Source organism: Pelophylax lessonae (assembly GCF_965119305.1).
Source record: "Pelophylax lessonae genome assembly, chromosome: 8".
Taxonomy (NCBI): domain Eukaryota; kingdom Metazoa; phylum Chordata; class Amphibia; order Anura; family Ranidae; genus Pelophylax; species Pelophylax lessonae.
In genome coordinates this window covers 225,902,660-225,918,308 of record NC_138775.1, presented here as the reverse complement: position 1 = coordinate 225,918,308, position 15,649 = coordinate 225,902,660, and the positions used below count along the sequence as shown (strand labels likewise).

At 43.8% G+C, this 15,649-nt stretch overlaps 1 protein-coding gene across 4 annotated transcripts in view; it reads right to left on the bottom strand.

Moving 5' to 3' along the window:
- SMG7 (SMG7 nonsense mediated mRNA decay factor) overlaps positions 1 to 15,649 on the bottom strand; it is a 130,093-nt gene that overhangs the window by 19,882 nt on the left and 94,562 nt on the right. For all 4 annotated transcript variants that reach the window (XM_082266017.1, XM_082266018.1, XM_082266019.1 and 1 more), the window contains exons 15-17: positions 9,839 to 9,962; positions 9,365 to 9,750; positions 6,483 to 6,875 (exon numbers count right to left, since the gene is read on the bottom strand). In XM_082266017.1, the coding sequence (XP_082122143.1) occupies positions 6,483 to 6,875; positions 9,365 to 9,750; positions 9,839 to 9,962 (903 nt within the window). The remainder of the gene's footprint in view (positions 1 to 6,482; positions 6,876 to 9,364; positions 9,751 to 9,838; positions 9,963 to 15,649) is intronic.

Genomic DNA, 15,649 nt, shown 5'->3' with positions numbered 1-15,649 from the left:
ATGGTTTAAAAAAAACAGAATAGTCTTCAGGACGTTGATAGGTTATCTTGGTAAACTGTGACATGAATGGTTCACAAAGAATGAGAAGCAGGGCAAGCACCTTTGAGGAGAGCCGAAAAGTAGTGCCACAAATTGAAAAAACGCAGAAAATGTTAATTTGAGGGGAAATGGATGTTTGTAGATAGGCATTTTCAATGTCAGAATGTCATGTTTCCGATGCCAGAAATTCCTCTGGTCTTGTTGATTCAAGAATTTTGGAACACAAACAAACCTGTTTAGGGATTTTAGTCCAGTATTTGGCCCCATTTGGTTTTGGAACTATGATTGGGCTTAAATAAAAACCTTAAAACCTCTCCATCATATCATATTTTCATCTCTATTACTGCAGATCCCTGATGGTGAGACTTTTCCCTAGCCACAGCAGCCAGCAATTTACCGGGGGAGTTTGTGAAGGTGATCAATCGGCTTGTCCAGCTTGACAGATTTATACCCATTCCTGGATGCTGTAGCTGTATGACATGATGGTGGCAGTGAGAAGGTTAAGAGGGCTTTCAGACATCTTTCAACAGAATCCTTAAAAGAGGAAACATCCTCCATTAGGAACTGTAAAGTGTTTATTATTGAGAACTGAAATGGCTAGATCCACCACTGGAACATTCTTTTTACAATCCTTTTCCATAGGATTATTTACAGCAAAAAATATTAGGAATGAATACCCTTTCAGGATCTGGCTAGTCTTCATAAAGCGCATCATCCATCTGTGCGTGTATGGTAAAACATTTTTTGAGCAGACTCTGGTTAATTTGGGAGTCCACAATATACAGCATTTGGTTTTCAGCCACAACTTGTACCTCAAAATCCACAGGAGAGAAAATACCCTGTAACCTCTGCTTAAAAATCATGGTTTTCAATACTTTCCTCAAGGAAAGCAAGTTCGGCTTCTAAATCCTGAACGGGATCAGGACGAATAAAAGACATATGAGTTTCTGGCATCTGGAAACCAAAGGAGTTTACAGTTTGGTTGCCTAAGAGGGAACAGTGTCATGATAGTACACTGTTTCAAGACAAGGGAGCTCTGAGCAGTGGTTAAAGTTTTCTGTAGGCTGCCAGCCAAACGCATGCTATTAGACCCCTTTATCGCAGAGCTCCCTTGCACCTGTCATCTGCATTTGCTAATTGAGGATCCCCATAGGGGTACTCCTAGCTAAGAGTGCAGAATAAATGGGGCTGTGCATGTCTGCATATAGGAGCCACTGTACCCCAAACGTCCACTGTGTTCCAGTGGTTGCGTCTGTAGAAGATGGCAGCAGGAATGCAACAAGCTATGTGAGTTTTCTGTAGAAAAGGCAGACAGGAAGGCATCTTTCAGGAGGCGTAACACATTTACCACATATTTCTGAGATTAAGTATGGACAGGAGGAAAGAAACTGCCAAGTTTAAATTGCTCTCGTTGAGAACTGTTAAGACAAAATGGCAGGGGTTGCCACAATAAAGTGAATACCACCTAAATATTCTGTCTATAGAACAGCATGTACTATGCACTGCAATTGTGTTAGTTCGAAAGGTTGTAAATACACATGGAAATGTAGGTCCAGGCTTCAATCATCACAGTGGGCATACCCCGAACGGGTCTTCAGGGCCTGAAAAACATAGAAATGGACCACAGCCCTGGACCTATACAGCACCCTGCGGCTAACTGCACATGTTTTACTGAGTGCCAAAGTGAACACCTACCGCAGGGTTTAGAGCCTGAAGCAAAGTTAAAAGACTAGCTTCACACAGTGTGGTCTGGGTATGGTCCCCAAGATACACATTAAGGGTAACCAATCCAGAAACTTCTAGATCACCTAGGGCAGTAAGAAGTCAGGTTGATAGAAGCTTCAGTGAAAAAAACTCAATGGTTAGAAAAATGGGATTTTTGTATTAACGTAAAATCCATTTCTCTGATGTTCACTGACGGACACAGATCTTCATCTTCTTGACTGTAGGGTTATACTGCCCCCTACAGGAGTAGGACACTAGGCAGGGAAAAAGCTTGAACATGCCTATGGGGTAGTCCCTGGGGGTATGCTCCCACTTCCTGCTATAGATATTCAGTTTTGTAACAAGCAGTGTCAGGAGGAAAAAAACCCAACTCCATAGAGGGGCGGTTGCTGTGTCTGTCAATGAATATCAGAGAAATGGATATTCCGGTAAGACAAAAATCCCATTTTCACTTTCGTTCATTGATGGACACAGCTCTTCATCTTCTTGACCGTAGGGATGTCCCAAAGCAGGGTCAAACATGAGGGGTGGGAACAGCAGAAAAAACAAACTTCCCTAAAGCTAAACCTAGCCAACCAGGTAACTTGGAGCTCAACTGTCAACAACTGGAGCTCACCTGAAAAAACACCCTCAAACAGGACAAGTCCTCTAAACAGCAGCCTGCAAAACTTTGCGGCCAAAAGAAGCATCCACAGATGTCAACAAATCCTCTTTATAAAACTTTGTGAATGTGTGTACAGACGACCAGGTAGCCGCCTGCAAACCTGCATCACTGATGCCGGACGGAATGCCCAGGAGGCACTAAGCACAGAGTAGAGTGTACCTTTACAGGGATAGGAGGAACATGACCCTCCAAGTTGGCCAACAAGGCGGACGAAGACTCTGTCCGTAAAAGCAGATCGCCCAGGTACCCCAGTACCGTGATCCCCCACTAACGCAGTAATGCTAAACTCGGGGCCAACACCTTCGTGAAGACCTGAGGAGCAGAAGCCAGACCAAAGGGCAACGCCACAAATTGATAATGCTCCTCACCCAGGGCAAAGCAGAGGAAACGCTGATGGGCAACAAATATTGGGATGTGAAGGTAAGCATCCTTGTTGTCGATGGAGGCGACGGAATCTTGCTGATGTAGGGATGCCACCACCGTGCGCATAGACTCTACGCGGAACTTTTGAACCCACACAGAGCGGTTTAACGTCCAGTATTGGGAGCACCTTGGCCTCCTCCCTGGGAACTGTAAACAGGTTTGAGTAAAAATCTTGAAAACATTGCGACTTTGGAGCCAGAACAATCACCCCTTGAAAATAACAAATCTTGCACCGCCCCATAGAGATCCTTAAAGCAATCTGGGGATAAGTGCAGGTTGGAAGGGAAGAACCTTTCCGGAGGATATGATGAAAACTTGATCTTGTAGCAGGAGCATTGAATGACTTAGTGGACCCACTTGTCCTGGATCAGGGAGGTCCACGTATCCAAAAAGCAACGACAACGTCCCCCCACCCCTGATACGGGTAAGGGCGCCCCTTCACGCGGAGGAATTTTTGTCCGCAGGTCTGGCAGCACCTGCTCGTGGTTTACCCAACCAGGAGTTTTTGGAACCCCCAGCTGAGGCCCGAAAGGGCTTGGATCCCTTGTCTCGAGACCCTGAGGGACAAAAAAGTTGCTTGTAAGCCGAAAAGGAGAGTCCCCGTCTCCGACAGGACTCTTTACCCCTGGAAACCTGAAGAAGAAGAGTACTCTTTCCCCATGTGAGGCCCTTGATGATGTCATCCAAGGAAGCTCCAAACAAGCGATACCCCCACCAATGAAAAACAAAAGATCAGACACAGGGCCTTCTTAGACGCTTGGTCCGCAGACCAGCATTTAAGCTAGATAATGCGTCGGGGGACCACTGATGAGAAAGACAGTATAGAAAGCAGGGGAGCGGCATCCAAAGAGTCGACGCAGACAAACTGTATCCCTTAGACAAACTGATTTGCCAGCTCCACCAAGGCTGGGGGGATCTGCTACTCCTCCAGGTCCCGGCGTAAAAGCTTAGCCCACTCGGTCAGAGTTTGCCACACCAGAGCAATAGTAATTACCAGCCTAATTGCCGAATCAGCCACATATGGAGAGAGCCAGAGCCTCCGCCCCCCCTATTAGCTGGACCTGTAAAGGCCAGGGACTACTCAACCGAAATGCAGGTAGCTCAATTTGACCTGGAAACTGGCGAGTCCACTACAGATGAAACCAGCCACCTGTAACGCAGTTATTCCTCATAAGGATAAACGCTTAGCCACCACTGCATTTTGGACAACCCCACTGTTCTGTGGCAATGTTGTCAAGGTAAGTGGAAAGAGAAACACCCTTGCCACTTTGGAGGGCCTGTGAGTGCCAAAAGGAACCAGTGCCTCTGACTCAGCATCAGCCGCAACCTCCATTGTTAAAGTTTCACGCACTGACACAAACATTGCATCCGCTAGAGCCTATTTAAGCGTGGCTAGAGTAGCATTGGAATCATCCTCACTATCCGAGCACTCAGGTGTGCATAGACGCAGACCCAGTAGGGTCGCTATATACTAAGCTCACCCCGAAAAACAATCAGGGGAGGCCACCGACTGTGATCCCGCAAAGGGGACGCCGGCCATGGGCCCACAATGGACCACCTATCGGACCCCGCAAAAAAAACAAGGGGGGGGGGGGGAGGGAGGGAGCCCAAAGACCCGCAGTGACAGAAATTGTAGAGGGGCTGGGGAGGGGGTAGGATGGGAACTTGGGGGCCCACCCCGCCTCAAAACTCTCCAGAGGTGGCAGGGGGACAGCTACTTACCACACCAGGAACAGGGTGGGCACCTCTCCGGAAAGGACACCACTCCATCATACTGTGGGTGCTGTCGGCCAGAAGGAAACGCTGCGACTCAGGTCGAAGCCAGTTAGTTTGCGCCCTCACGAGACGTTTAACTTGCAGGCCAGTCCCCGTCCATAGGGGCTATGTCGCGGCTGACCTAGCGCGGATCTATAATTTCCAGTTTGTCGCCCAGGCCAGCACTTGATTGTAGCTCTCACAGAAACAAAATAATAATAAGAGGAAAAAATTCCACGAAAAAATAAAAAATTGCTAGAACCAGAGATCGCAGCAAGAAACTAGGTCCTTACTCTTGACTAGGCAGAAAAAAACTGAATACCCTATAGCAGGAAGTGGGAGTTCACCCCCAGGGACTGCCCCATAGGCGTGTTCAAGCTTTTTCTCTTCCTAGTGTCCTACTCCTGTAGGGGACAGTTTAACCCTACGGCCAAGAAGATGAAGAGCTGTGTCTGTCAATGAACAAAAGTGAAAAGTAAAATTGTCCAGAGAAGAGGTCCCTTATCCAAGGACACCACAAGGAGTGGTTGGGGGTTATATGGTGTGTTCAGGGTATGGCCTAGCAATTGTTTTGCCAGTGTTCAATCACCGGAAAGGTAGCTGCAAATAACCCAGGGTCTTAGAATAAAAGTCCTGTAGTATAAAGGAGGTGTTTGCCTAAATGATTAAAGAGCCCATTTAAATTTGCCTGTTTTCATACAGCAAATTGCATGGGTATTGCCGTTTTACAACTAGAAATTCCATTCTCTCTCATGTGGCTGGTTTATATGTATGCACCACTGTTTGGTGTAAAAGAAAACTATGGGCCCCATTCACGTGTGTGTGTGTGTGTGTTAGTTACCATATGCCCTGCAGTGCACACGAAACAATGCGTATCCAGCCTTAGGCTGGCCATAGACGGTTCAAATCTAGCCGATTCAGCAGGAAACAGCTGAGATTTGAATCTTGTATGGGCAGGCTGAATTTACCTAGTTGATCTATCAATCAACCTGGGTACAACCAGCCTGCCGGATTTCACATACGATTATCGCTAGCGGCTGATTTAGCCGCTTGCAATAATCATGGTCTTCTCCTGGAGAGGACAGCTCAACTCTTCTGGGAAGGCTGCCCAAAAGGCTTAGGAGTGTGCCTATGGGAATGTTTGACCATTCCTCCAGAAGCGCATTTGTGAGGTCAGGCACGGATGTGTCTCAGCTTTAATTCATCTCAAAAGGTATTCTATCGAGATTGAGGTGCAGGCCAGTCAAGTTCCTCCAACCCAAACTCGCTCATCCAGGTCTTTATGGACCTTGCTTTGTGCTCTTGTGCGTGTAAAGGCAGGTGTCCCAATACTTTTGACAATATAGTGTATATGAGCTTGTTAACATCCCATTTCAAAACCATGGACATTAATACTCTTCAGGGATGACATAACCCTAAAGTCAGGACTCTATAAAGTTCATCTAATTTCTCTACACCAAACCTCTCAAGGGACCTGGCTTTGTGCACATGGGCACAGTCAACCTGAAACAAAAAAAGGACCTTCCCAAAAAAGTTGGATGTATGACACTGTCTGTTGGAAATGGAAACACCTAAGCTCAATCATTTGCAGAGCATTCCACATACTTTGGTGTAAATCCTAATCTGTCATTATGAAATTATTTTGAATTGTTTAAGCAAATCAGCAAGAAAAACATGCTCTGAGTGTGTGACAGTCTTGCCCTTGCATTGCAAACCCTGATCTGTGCATGTAGGCAATGAAGTGAAATCAAGGCAAATTCCCAGCCATAAGCAGGAAAGAAAAAAAAAAAAAAAGAGAAAAAAGTCAAGAAGGTGGATGGCAGTAAGGAGGTTGATGGATCATGAAAGTTTTTACAGACTTGTACACATTTCTTACCTCAAACGGCAATCTAGTCACTGCATCCTGGCCTGTACGATAGCCAGTAGGCTGGCGTTGGCTCCTTTGGTTATTAACAGACTGCTGTGCCAGGAGGCTTCGGTTGTCATTTAGACTGTAAGAACTTTGGTCCCCCCAGTAGAAGTCTGAAATCTTCATTTCGGCAGAGCTCTGGGTATACGTATCCATTGGGAAAGGCTTCACCTTCTTCTCCAGTGGCTGCTGCATGACCTGGTGTTGCAGGCACTGCTCCAGCATGCTCATAGGCTCAGTGGGCAAACGGCCATCCATGAAGTAGTTCTGCTTCATGGTTGGTGGCATTAGTTTTCCCAGTGAGTTGGAGACTTGAGGATTGTTCCATAGCTGCTTGGAAGAGTCTGCCGCCTGTGGGTACTAAGAATTAAAAAGACTTAATGCAAGAGGAAAACAAACATTCAACTGCATGCAGTTTTATATTCAATCAAAAGTTGATGCAAAACTACCAAATTGCCAGGAGTTTGGGCAGCATTAGAAAAACTAGTATAAAGCACTACTAACTAGAAGTAGTGCTGTGGTAAGTAGCAAGCTTCATACACACTGCTAAATACTTTGACAAAATATCTAGTAAAGAGAGAGAGTTTTATTTTATAGAAGCTTTAAAAAAGGTAACTTTAGCCAAATGTTCTTCTGGAGCGTTCTCTTTCATGTTTTCACCTTTTATGGAAGCCATTGGTGTAAAGAGGTTCTGCAGCCCAGGAGACCCGGAGTTACATCAGGAATAACTATACAGATACTTTACATATTTGCTGGTTTTGTTATTGAGCTCATCCCTTCTAGTTGTCCGGTGAGTGGGGACACAAGAGGGGAGCAGAAAGATCTGCGATTTTTTGCACAGCTTGAGCACGTTCAATAATCGACTGCACTTCTTAATTATTATTGTATTAGGGTCTATTCACACTAGCACGACAAGTCGCGGTCGGTCGCTCGCCATAGAGTAGTACAGGACCCGTTCTAATAGGAGCGACACAAGTCGCTTCGACTTAGAAAAAGGGTCCTGTACTACTTTGGGGCAACCTGGAGGCGACTTGCATTGACTTCAATTATATGTCGCTGTGCACCGCAACTTCACAGGTCACCCCAGCAAGTCGTGTCGCCCCTGTCTGAATGGGCTCTTAAGGACTTTGTTTCACTTTGCATAAATCTACCCCACTTCAGATTAGTGACTTTGTTTCACTTGGCACTTTGTTTATTATATTGTCAGTACAGACTAGAAGGACTATAAACATCTTTTTTTTGCTTGGCACTTTTTTTTGTATATGAAAATATTAATTTCCTTGCTGTACTTTATATTTATGCATCTACCTCTATAATGCTTTTTTGCACATTAAGAATTGATACCTTAGTGCAATACCTGGAGGATTGATACATATGCACAATATATGAGGTTGGTACACAATTTTATATACACAGGGTTTAGTGATTATATTTGCATAGCACGGAGCACTTTATTGCAGTATATATAAGGTAGCAGTGCTGATGTATATATTGTATACCATTTTAAGGGACTACTTTCTTTCCATCAGTAGCTCACTATTTCATTTATTTCATAATTTTATTAATTTATTTCACTATAAATAGATCACATATTGTGGAATCACAATTATTCCTAAGCGCGGGTCCAATCACCATTCTTTTGTTTCATAATGTCGTTTGAGTTACAGGACACTAAAAATAAGTATCAGTAATTGGTATCGGGGAGTACTCTGGGAAAAGTATCGGCATTAGTACTTGGTCTTAAAAAACTGGTATAGGTGCATCCCTAATATTTCTATATATACACACACACACACAAATATGAAGAGGTCTCAGATCATTTTTTTTAATAAATAATTTTAGATGGACAAATTCAAGTCTTCTTAATGGCATACTACTAAATTACGAAGTGATGGCGACACCGACAGTTGGATGCCCAATTGCGACAATGGCTATTTACAGAACTGCAAGCTGAAATGCAGAGAGCTAGCGCCAGCATGGGGCACACCTCAACTTAAAGGTAAGCAAGCCAAAAGTGCACTACCCTTCCACTCAACTTCATGAATTAGTTATTTGCACATTACTCTTAAAACGTAAAAAGGCAAGGTAGGTAAAGCTCATGAACATTAATCTTAGGTTTACCTAGGAAAAAATAAAATTAATGCAGTAAAACCTTGAATTGAGAGTAACTTGGTTGTGAGAGCGATTTGCAAGAAAAGCAAATTTTTTAAATAAATGTTGACTTGATAAACAAGCAATCATGTCACATCATGTTACAAGAAGCATTAGGTCACAACTGAGTATAAGAGAAGAGAGGCGCCATATTTAGCAACTCACATGGTTGATGTATGTTGATGCAAGTATGCAGGCATCTGGGGTAAAGGTGTCCACATCCTCCGCACACTGCCATCAATGTGATCCCTTCCATGCTGCGCTCCACGAGTTGCTAAATGTTGTATGTAACCATATTGCTACACTTAGAGGCGCCTCTCTTCTCTTTTAAACTCTGTAGCTCCTGCTGGATTTTGCCTCTAATCCCCTTGTGGAGGCTGCCATTTGTGACATTTTATGGTTACACAACGTTGTAATCACGTTGCTATAAGCTTTGTATATAGACTATAAACTGAAGCACTTATGGAAAAAAAAAAGGTTGTTGAACGAGTTCACATTATTTCTTATGGGAAAATGTGCTTTAATACAAGAGTGCTTTGGATTACAAGCATGTTTCCAGAACAAATTATGCTCGCAAACCAAGGTTTTACTGTAGATTAAAAAAAGAAAAATCAAAGTACAGTACAACCCTTGGTTGTCATTTATATTACCCTTTAGATATGCAACAGCTACCATATCGATTACATTTAAATAAATACCTGCTGAAGATTGGGGTGATGTAGGTTCTTGCCCAGTGCTTGTATTGGTTTAGTAGGAGACTGCTGCTGTTGCTGCTGCTGTGCCATTACTTGAATCTGTAGCTGTGCTGCAGTTTGATTGCTGGGCTGAGTAGGAGAATTGGATTGAGCTTGTGTTTGTGACTGATTTCCAAGTGTTCCTTGGTTTCCTGACCCTGGTCCTGATGGACGCTGCTGACTGTAAGGAATGTGGGACTGCTTCCCAGGAGGACCCTGGTTTCCAGCAGCTGAATGAGATGAAGGTTGCAAAAAGGATCCTGGAACATTGACCCCAGGAGGAAAGGTATAGCCAGAACTCATGGTGAATGCCACAGGTGGTGGGATGACATAGGCAGGAGGAGGAAAACCTGAAAAGGGGAAATGTACATAGGTGAATATCGGGAGAGCTTGTAGGCTGCATAGCCAAAAAAAAATATTCACAGCACATGAACTGACCAGGTCGGCTAGGCAAGGGTGGGAAGGCTCCAGGATGGTGGATAGGTATGAACTGGGTGTTGGTGCTAGGACTAGATGTTTGTGTCACTGGCGTCTTTCTTGCCTCAGAGACTGGTGTCTTCACCTGATGCAAAACAGGAGGAAATTTTAAATAAATGTAAAATAAAATAAAAAAAAATAAAGATAACCCTTTATTATAAGGATGTTTCCCACCTCTCACAGCCTCCTGGTAAACAGTAGCAGGATACCTGCCCATTGTTGCATGTGTAACTCAGGAGTTTCATCATTCATATACAAGCCCCCCCATAGATTAAAACAAACAAAAGTAGGATATATATAAATCCTGTAAAATAATAATTTGTTACGGCGTACAATTTTGGTTTTAAACAGATTTGCTGATTTGCCACTAGAGGGACGCAATTTTGCTCCTTGTTCAGGCACTGACAGGTTACAGGATATCCTCCCACTTTTTTGCCCTGCTTCAATTCATGTTAATAGGGCTCTGTTCCTTTTAGACACAAGCACATTTGCAAAGTTCACTGCTGTGCTTTAGAATAGGACCTTTTTTAAAATAAATTTAAGTAGCAGTATGGTCATGGTAAGAGCTGCTGGGATAAGATAGCAGCTACATAGGAGTGTATTGTTTTCATTGATTTTGCCAATTCAGTAAAAACTGGATTTTTGTACTTACTGTAAAATCCTTTTCTCTGAAGTCCAATGACAGAAGCAGCTCCATATTTCCTTAGACCATTGGGTTATGCTCCTCCCATCAGGAATAGGACACTAGGCAGGAAAAAGCTTTACCACGCCTATGAGGCTGTCCCTGCAGGCATAACCCTACACATTCTGCTACAGCTTCCAGTTTAGTTGCAAGCAGTGTTTTGAAGATAAAAACCCGGTGCTGCATCTGTAATTGGACTTCCGAGAAATGGATTTACAGTAAGTACAAAAATCCAGTTTTCTCTATCGTCCATTGACAGACGCAGCTCCATAGCTTCTTAGACCATTGGGATGTCCCAAAGCAGTATATGCATGAGGGGATGGAAAAAACGCCAAAAAAGAACGTACTTACCCAAAAGGCTAAACTTAGCCAACCAGGTAACATGGAGCTCAACCAGAAACAACTGGAGCTCACCCAAATTCAGATCCCACGGAGATAGCGGGGATCGCCTTGGGGAGCCATATGGCACACTCCCTGAATGAAGTTCAAATCAAGGCATGCGTAGCTAATGGGCGTCGGAAATATATAGCCAAAGCCGACATTTGACCTTTGATAGTGCCCAAAGCCAAACACTGTTCAACCACTTTTTGCAGAAAGGCCAAAACCCTAGCTACTGAAAACCAGCGAGGGTGCACATTCAGTGATTCACACCATGAAATCCCATGTATGATGGTAGATCTTCCTGGAAGTCGACTTCCTGGCCTTCAATAGTGTCTAAACTTGGCAGAAACAAACTGGAAGACGTAGCAGAGTGTGTGGAGTTATGCCTGCAGGGACAGCCCCATAGGCGTGGCAAAGCTTTTTCCTGCGTAGTGTCCTATTCCTGTTTGGAGGAGCATAACCCAATGGTCTGCGTCTGTCAATGGACGATGGTGAAATGATTTACAGCCGAAAGTAGGCTAAAGTCTGCTGTCGGCTGAGGACACTTAGCCGGTCCATGCTCTGGATTGATTCCGACGTTATAGTTGGGATCCACCCAGATGTTTGGACCAGCAGCTGGCCCAGCCTCTCAGCATGCCACTAGGAGACTGAGCCAGCCACTCCCGCCCCCTTCACAGTTCAGTGATCCAGTGAGCGCTGGGGGGGCAAGCAAAGAGCAGGAGGGGGAACTGAGTGGTTAGCCGTGTTTGATCACAGTGCAAAGCCAGCAGGTGACAGATGTAGCATCAGAACAATGCTGAATCCACCTAGGAGAGCAAGTTTTTTTTTTTAACCCCATACTTCTCTTTTACAAAATTACACTGATTAGATAATTTAGAGCCCTTTAAAAGCGGTATTAAACCCCAAAAGAAAAATTTTATATATTGCAGCTTACCAATCATAAGAGGTGGCTGCTGCATTTTTTTTGTTAGGTTTTTCCCCTCTGTTTTCCCCATGATCTGGCCAGTAACACACTTCTTATATTAAAGTGCCTACACTCTGGCTAGAGGAGCAACAGAGACACCCTTGGACAGCAGCATGGTCAGTCTTGGGGGAGGGAAGTGCTAGATGTACCAGCAGATTTAGATACACTAAAAAACTGAAGCCTAACTCCAGCTAACACATTTTAAGGCCTTACAGAAACCATTTTTTGTTCTAGGATAAAAAGGTATACATAAATAAAAAATGGATGACCACTATAAGCACCCGTCAATGGTAAATGATTTGTCTCAACCCTCTAACTGCTACATTTGCAGGACAGCTTGTTCTGTTGAAAAACAGACTTGCTAGCAGGATCACAAGGTGAAAAGAAAGCCTGAAAAAGAAAACAAATGCAGCCATCACATCGAAGAATTGGTAAGCTAAAACTGCAATATAATAAAGGTTTACTTTTTGGTTTAGCTAGTTCTGGACCGCCCGCCGCAGTTTTATGTCGGTACTTTGATGGTACTACGGGCAAGATGGTCCTCACTCGACTCTATGGCCTTGGAGGACCAGAGCGACGTAAAATAATAAAAACGATCAAAAATTTTTTTTCTCTTAAAAACTGTAAAAATAAAAAATAGATAAAATAGGAAAAAAAAATTAGAGCGCCCTGCCCCCGGTTACCTTGCGTGCAGAAACGAGCGCATACGCAAGTCCTGCCCACATATGTAAACGGTGTTCAAACCACACGTGAGGTATTGCCGCGATCGTTCGAGTGAGAGCAATAATTTGAGCCTTAGAACTCCTCTGTAACTCTAAGCTGGTAACCTGCAGACATTTTTGTAAAGTGACGCCTATGGGGATTTTTAAGTACCAATGTATGTCGCCATTTCACGAGCGTGTGCAATTTTGAAGCATGACATGTTGGGTATCTATTTACTCGGCGTAACGTTAGCTTTCACATTATAGTTGGGGTAGCTTTACTGTTTTCTTATTTTTTTTTTTAATTCAAAAAAGTGAATTTCTTTCCAAAAGAAATTGCGTTTGGAAGACCGCTGCGCAAATACGGTGTGAATAAATATTGCAATAATAACAATCTTTATTTTATTCACTAGGGTCTCTGCTAAAAAAAAAAAAAAAAAAAAAAAAAAATATATATTATATATATAATGTTTGGGAGTTCTAAGTAATTTTCTAGCAAAAAAAAAAAACAGATTTCAAAGTGTCAGAAGTAGGCCCGGTCCAGAAGTGGTTAATACACCTTTAGGTATCCAAAGTGGGAGGGCTAAAGTCGTCGATATTTTCACTAAGGGCCAGTTCACACCACAGGGCAAGCATTGCAGCATCTGCGCTGAGACTAGGGATGCACCGATCTGATATTAGGATCGGATATCGGCCACGATATTGACAAAATAGCTGGATCTGGATCGGTAAAATTAACAGATCCATGGGACGATCCGGGGTCTCATCGGTGCAGAACCTACATCATTAATCAGCCTCACGTGTGTGTCGGGTATGGAGCGCGCCAAAGAGTCAGCTGTGTGGAGATATTACACGATTGCCACGCCAACTAGTTCTACAGCTGTTTGCAATGTCTGCAAAGTAAATGTTTCGAGGGGAGGTGGTATAACTGCGAAGTTCAATACTACCAATTTAATCAAGCACATCCAGAAACACCACGCTAACGAGTACGCTGAATTCCTGCAGCTTAACAAAACAAAAAGGAGCGGACTATACAGCCCAGCAGCAACAAACTTTGCAGGATGCATGTCAACGACGTGAAAAAGTTTCCGATGGAAAGTATGAAAGCATTAGCAATAACACAAAGTTTTGGAATTCACTGTTTTAGATGCTCAACCAATGTCAGTTGTTGAAGATGAGGGGCTTCCGTCGCCTACTGGAACACTTGGAGCCGAGGTACTCTCTTCCATCACGCAAGTATTTTTCTGAGACTGTCTCAAAAGAGATTAAAGATATAAAGGCTATGAGCTTTACTACAGAAATATGGAGCTCTGATGTGTGTCCAATGTTGCTTTTAAGTTTAACAGTCCACTGGTTGGACACGAGCTGTACACCGCACGGTGCAATGCTTCACGCTAAAAACTTTCAGGGTTCACACACCAGCGATACCATTTTGGCTGCAATTAAAGCTATACTTGACCAGTGGCACATTCCTTTGAATAAAGTGCATGTCATACTCTGGGACAATGCAAGCAACATGAAAAAGGGGGAAGCAGAGTCACAAGATTAGCTTGTGGGCAAAAGGGGGCACTCAGCATCTAAATGCTGGAAAGGGAAACTACCTAAGGATCAACCAAGACACAATCGGACTCCCTCTTGAAGTACGGGAACACTTTCATACAGAAGGCATTTCAGATGGTGTTAGCTAACCTCTTACTTTAAGCCTGAGGGTCAAGTGGGAGTCAGGCTCTGAGGGCACCTACTGCAGAAATAGATAAAGGCTGAAAGATTCAGGCTTATTCTCCATAGACCCCCTATTTCGAGGCAGAAGAATGCTCTGGCCTCCTGTAGCACTGCTAGTCATTGTGTCAGGTGCAGGACCAAAGACTGTCTCCCTCAAAGGTCAAGCAAGTTAGATGCTTCTTGGATATGGCATCAGTGACCCAGCAGCATACCCAGCACATCTGCAAATACATCAGACCCTTGTGGGCCATTTAGCCAAATTATATAATAATTTAATAAATTTTAAACTATTAAATTTATAAATAAAATATGCAATCCTACATTAATAATTTTAATTTAAGTATAATAAAATAAATGGATTTTTGTAAGAACTTACCGTAAAATCCTTTTCTCTTAAGCTCATTGACAGACGTAGTCTTCTTGATTCTCAAGAGCTGGGTTATGTTGTCTCCGCAGGAGTAGGACTAGGCAGAATGACAAAACGTTCTGGCTCCACCCTAGGGGGCAGTCCCTGAGGGTATATCCTCCCTCTCTCTGCTACAGGGAATCAGTTCTGTTTAAAGCAGTACAGAGAATTTAACCCAACCCAACTCAATGATAGAGGGGCGGGTACTACGTCTGTCAATGAGCTTAAGAGAAAAGGATTTTACGGTAAGTTCTTACAAAAATCCATTTTTCTCTATCGCTCATTGACAGACGTAGTCTTCTTGATTCTCAAGAGCTGGGACATCCAGAAGCAGTGCCACAAATGAGGGGTGGGATTGACAAAATCAAATCCAATCTAGAAGGCCCAACCGGTGCCAAACTAGAAGTTTTAAAGGCTCATTATAAACAAAGAATGAGACTAAAAGAAAAAATTTTCCAACGGAAAAAAACCCTCGAGGTAGACCACTGGTCTCCTCAAATTGCGGCCTGCAAAACCTTGCGGCCAAATGAGGCATCAGACGATGCCATTACATCAACTTTATAATGTTTAGAGAAGGTATGCACCGACGACCAGGTAGCCGCCTTGCACACCTGGACCACTGACGCCTGATGGCGAAAGGCCCATGACGCACTAAGTGCCCGAGTGGAGTGCGCCTTAACAGGGAACGGGGGCTCCCGACCCTTAATAGAATAAGCCTGCACTACCGTCTGTCTGATCCATCTGGAAATGGTCGCGGCAGATGCAGGCAACCCCTTTTTGGGTCCATCTGGGATCACAAAAAGTGAATCCGTCTTGCGAAACGAGTCTGTCGTTTTCAAGTATACCCTGATCGCCCGGACCACATCCAAGGAGTGCAAAGCAAATTCCCGAGGATGACTGGGCTTAGGACACAGGG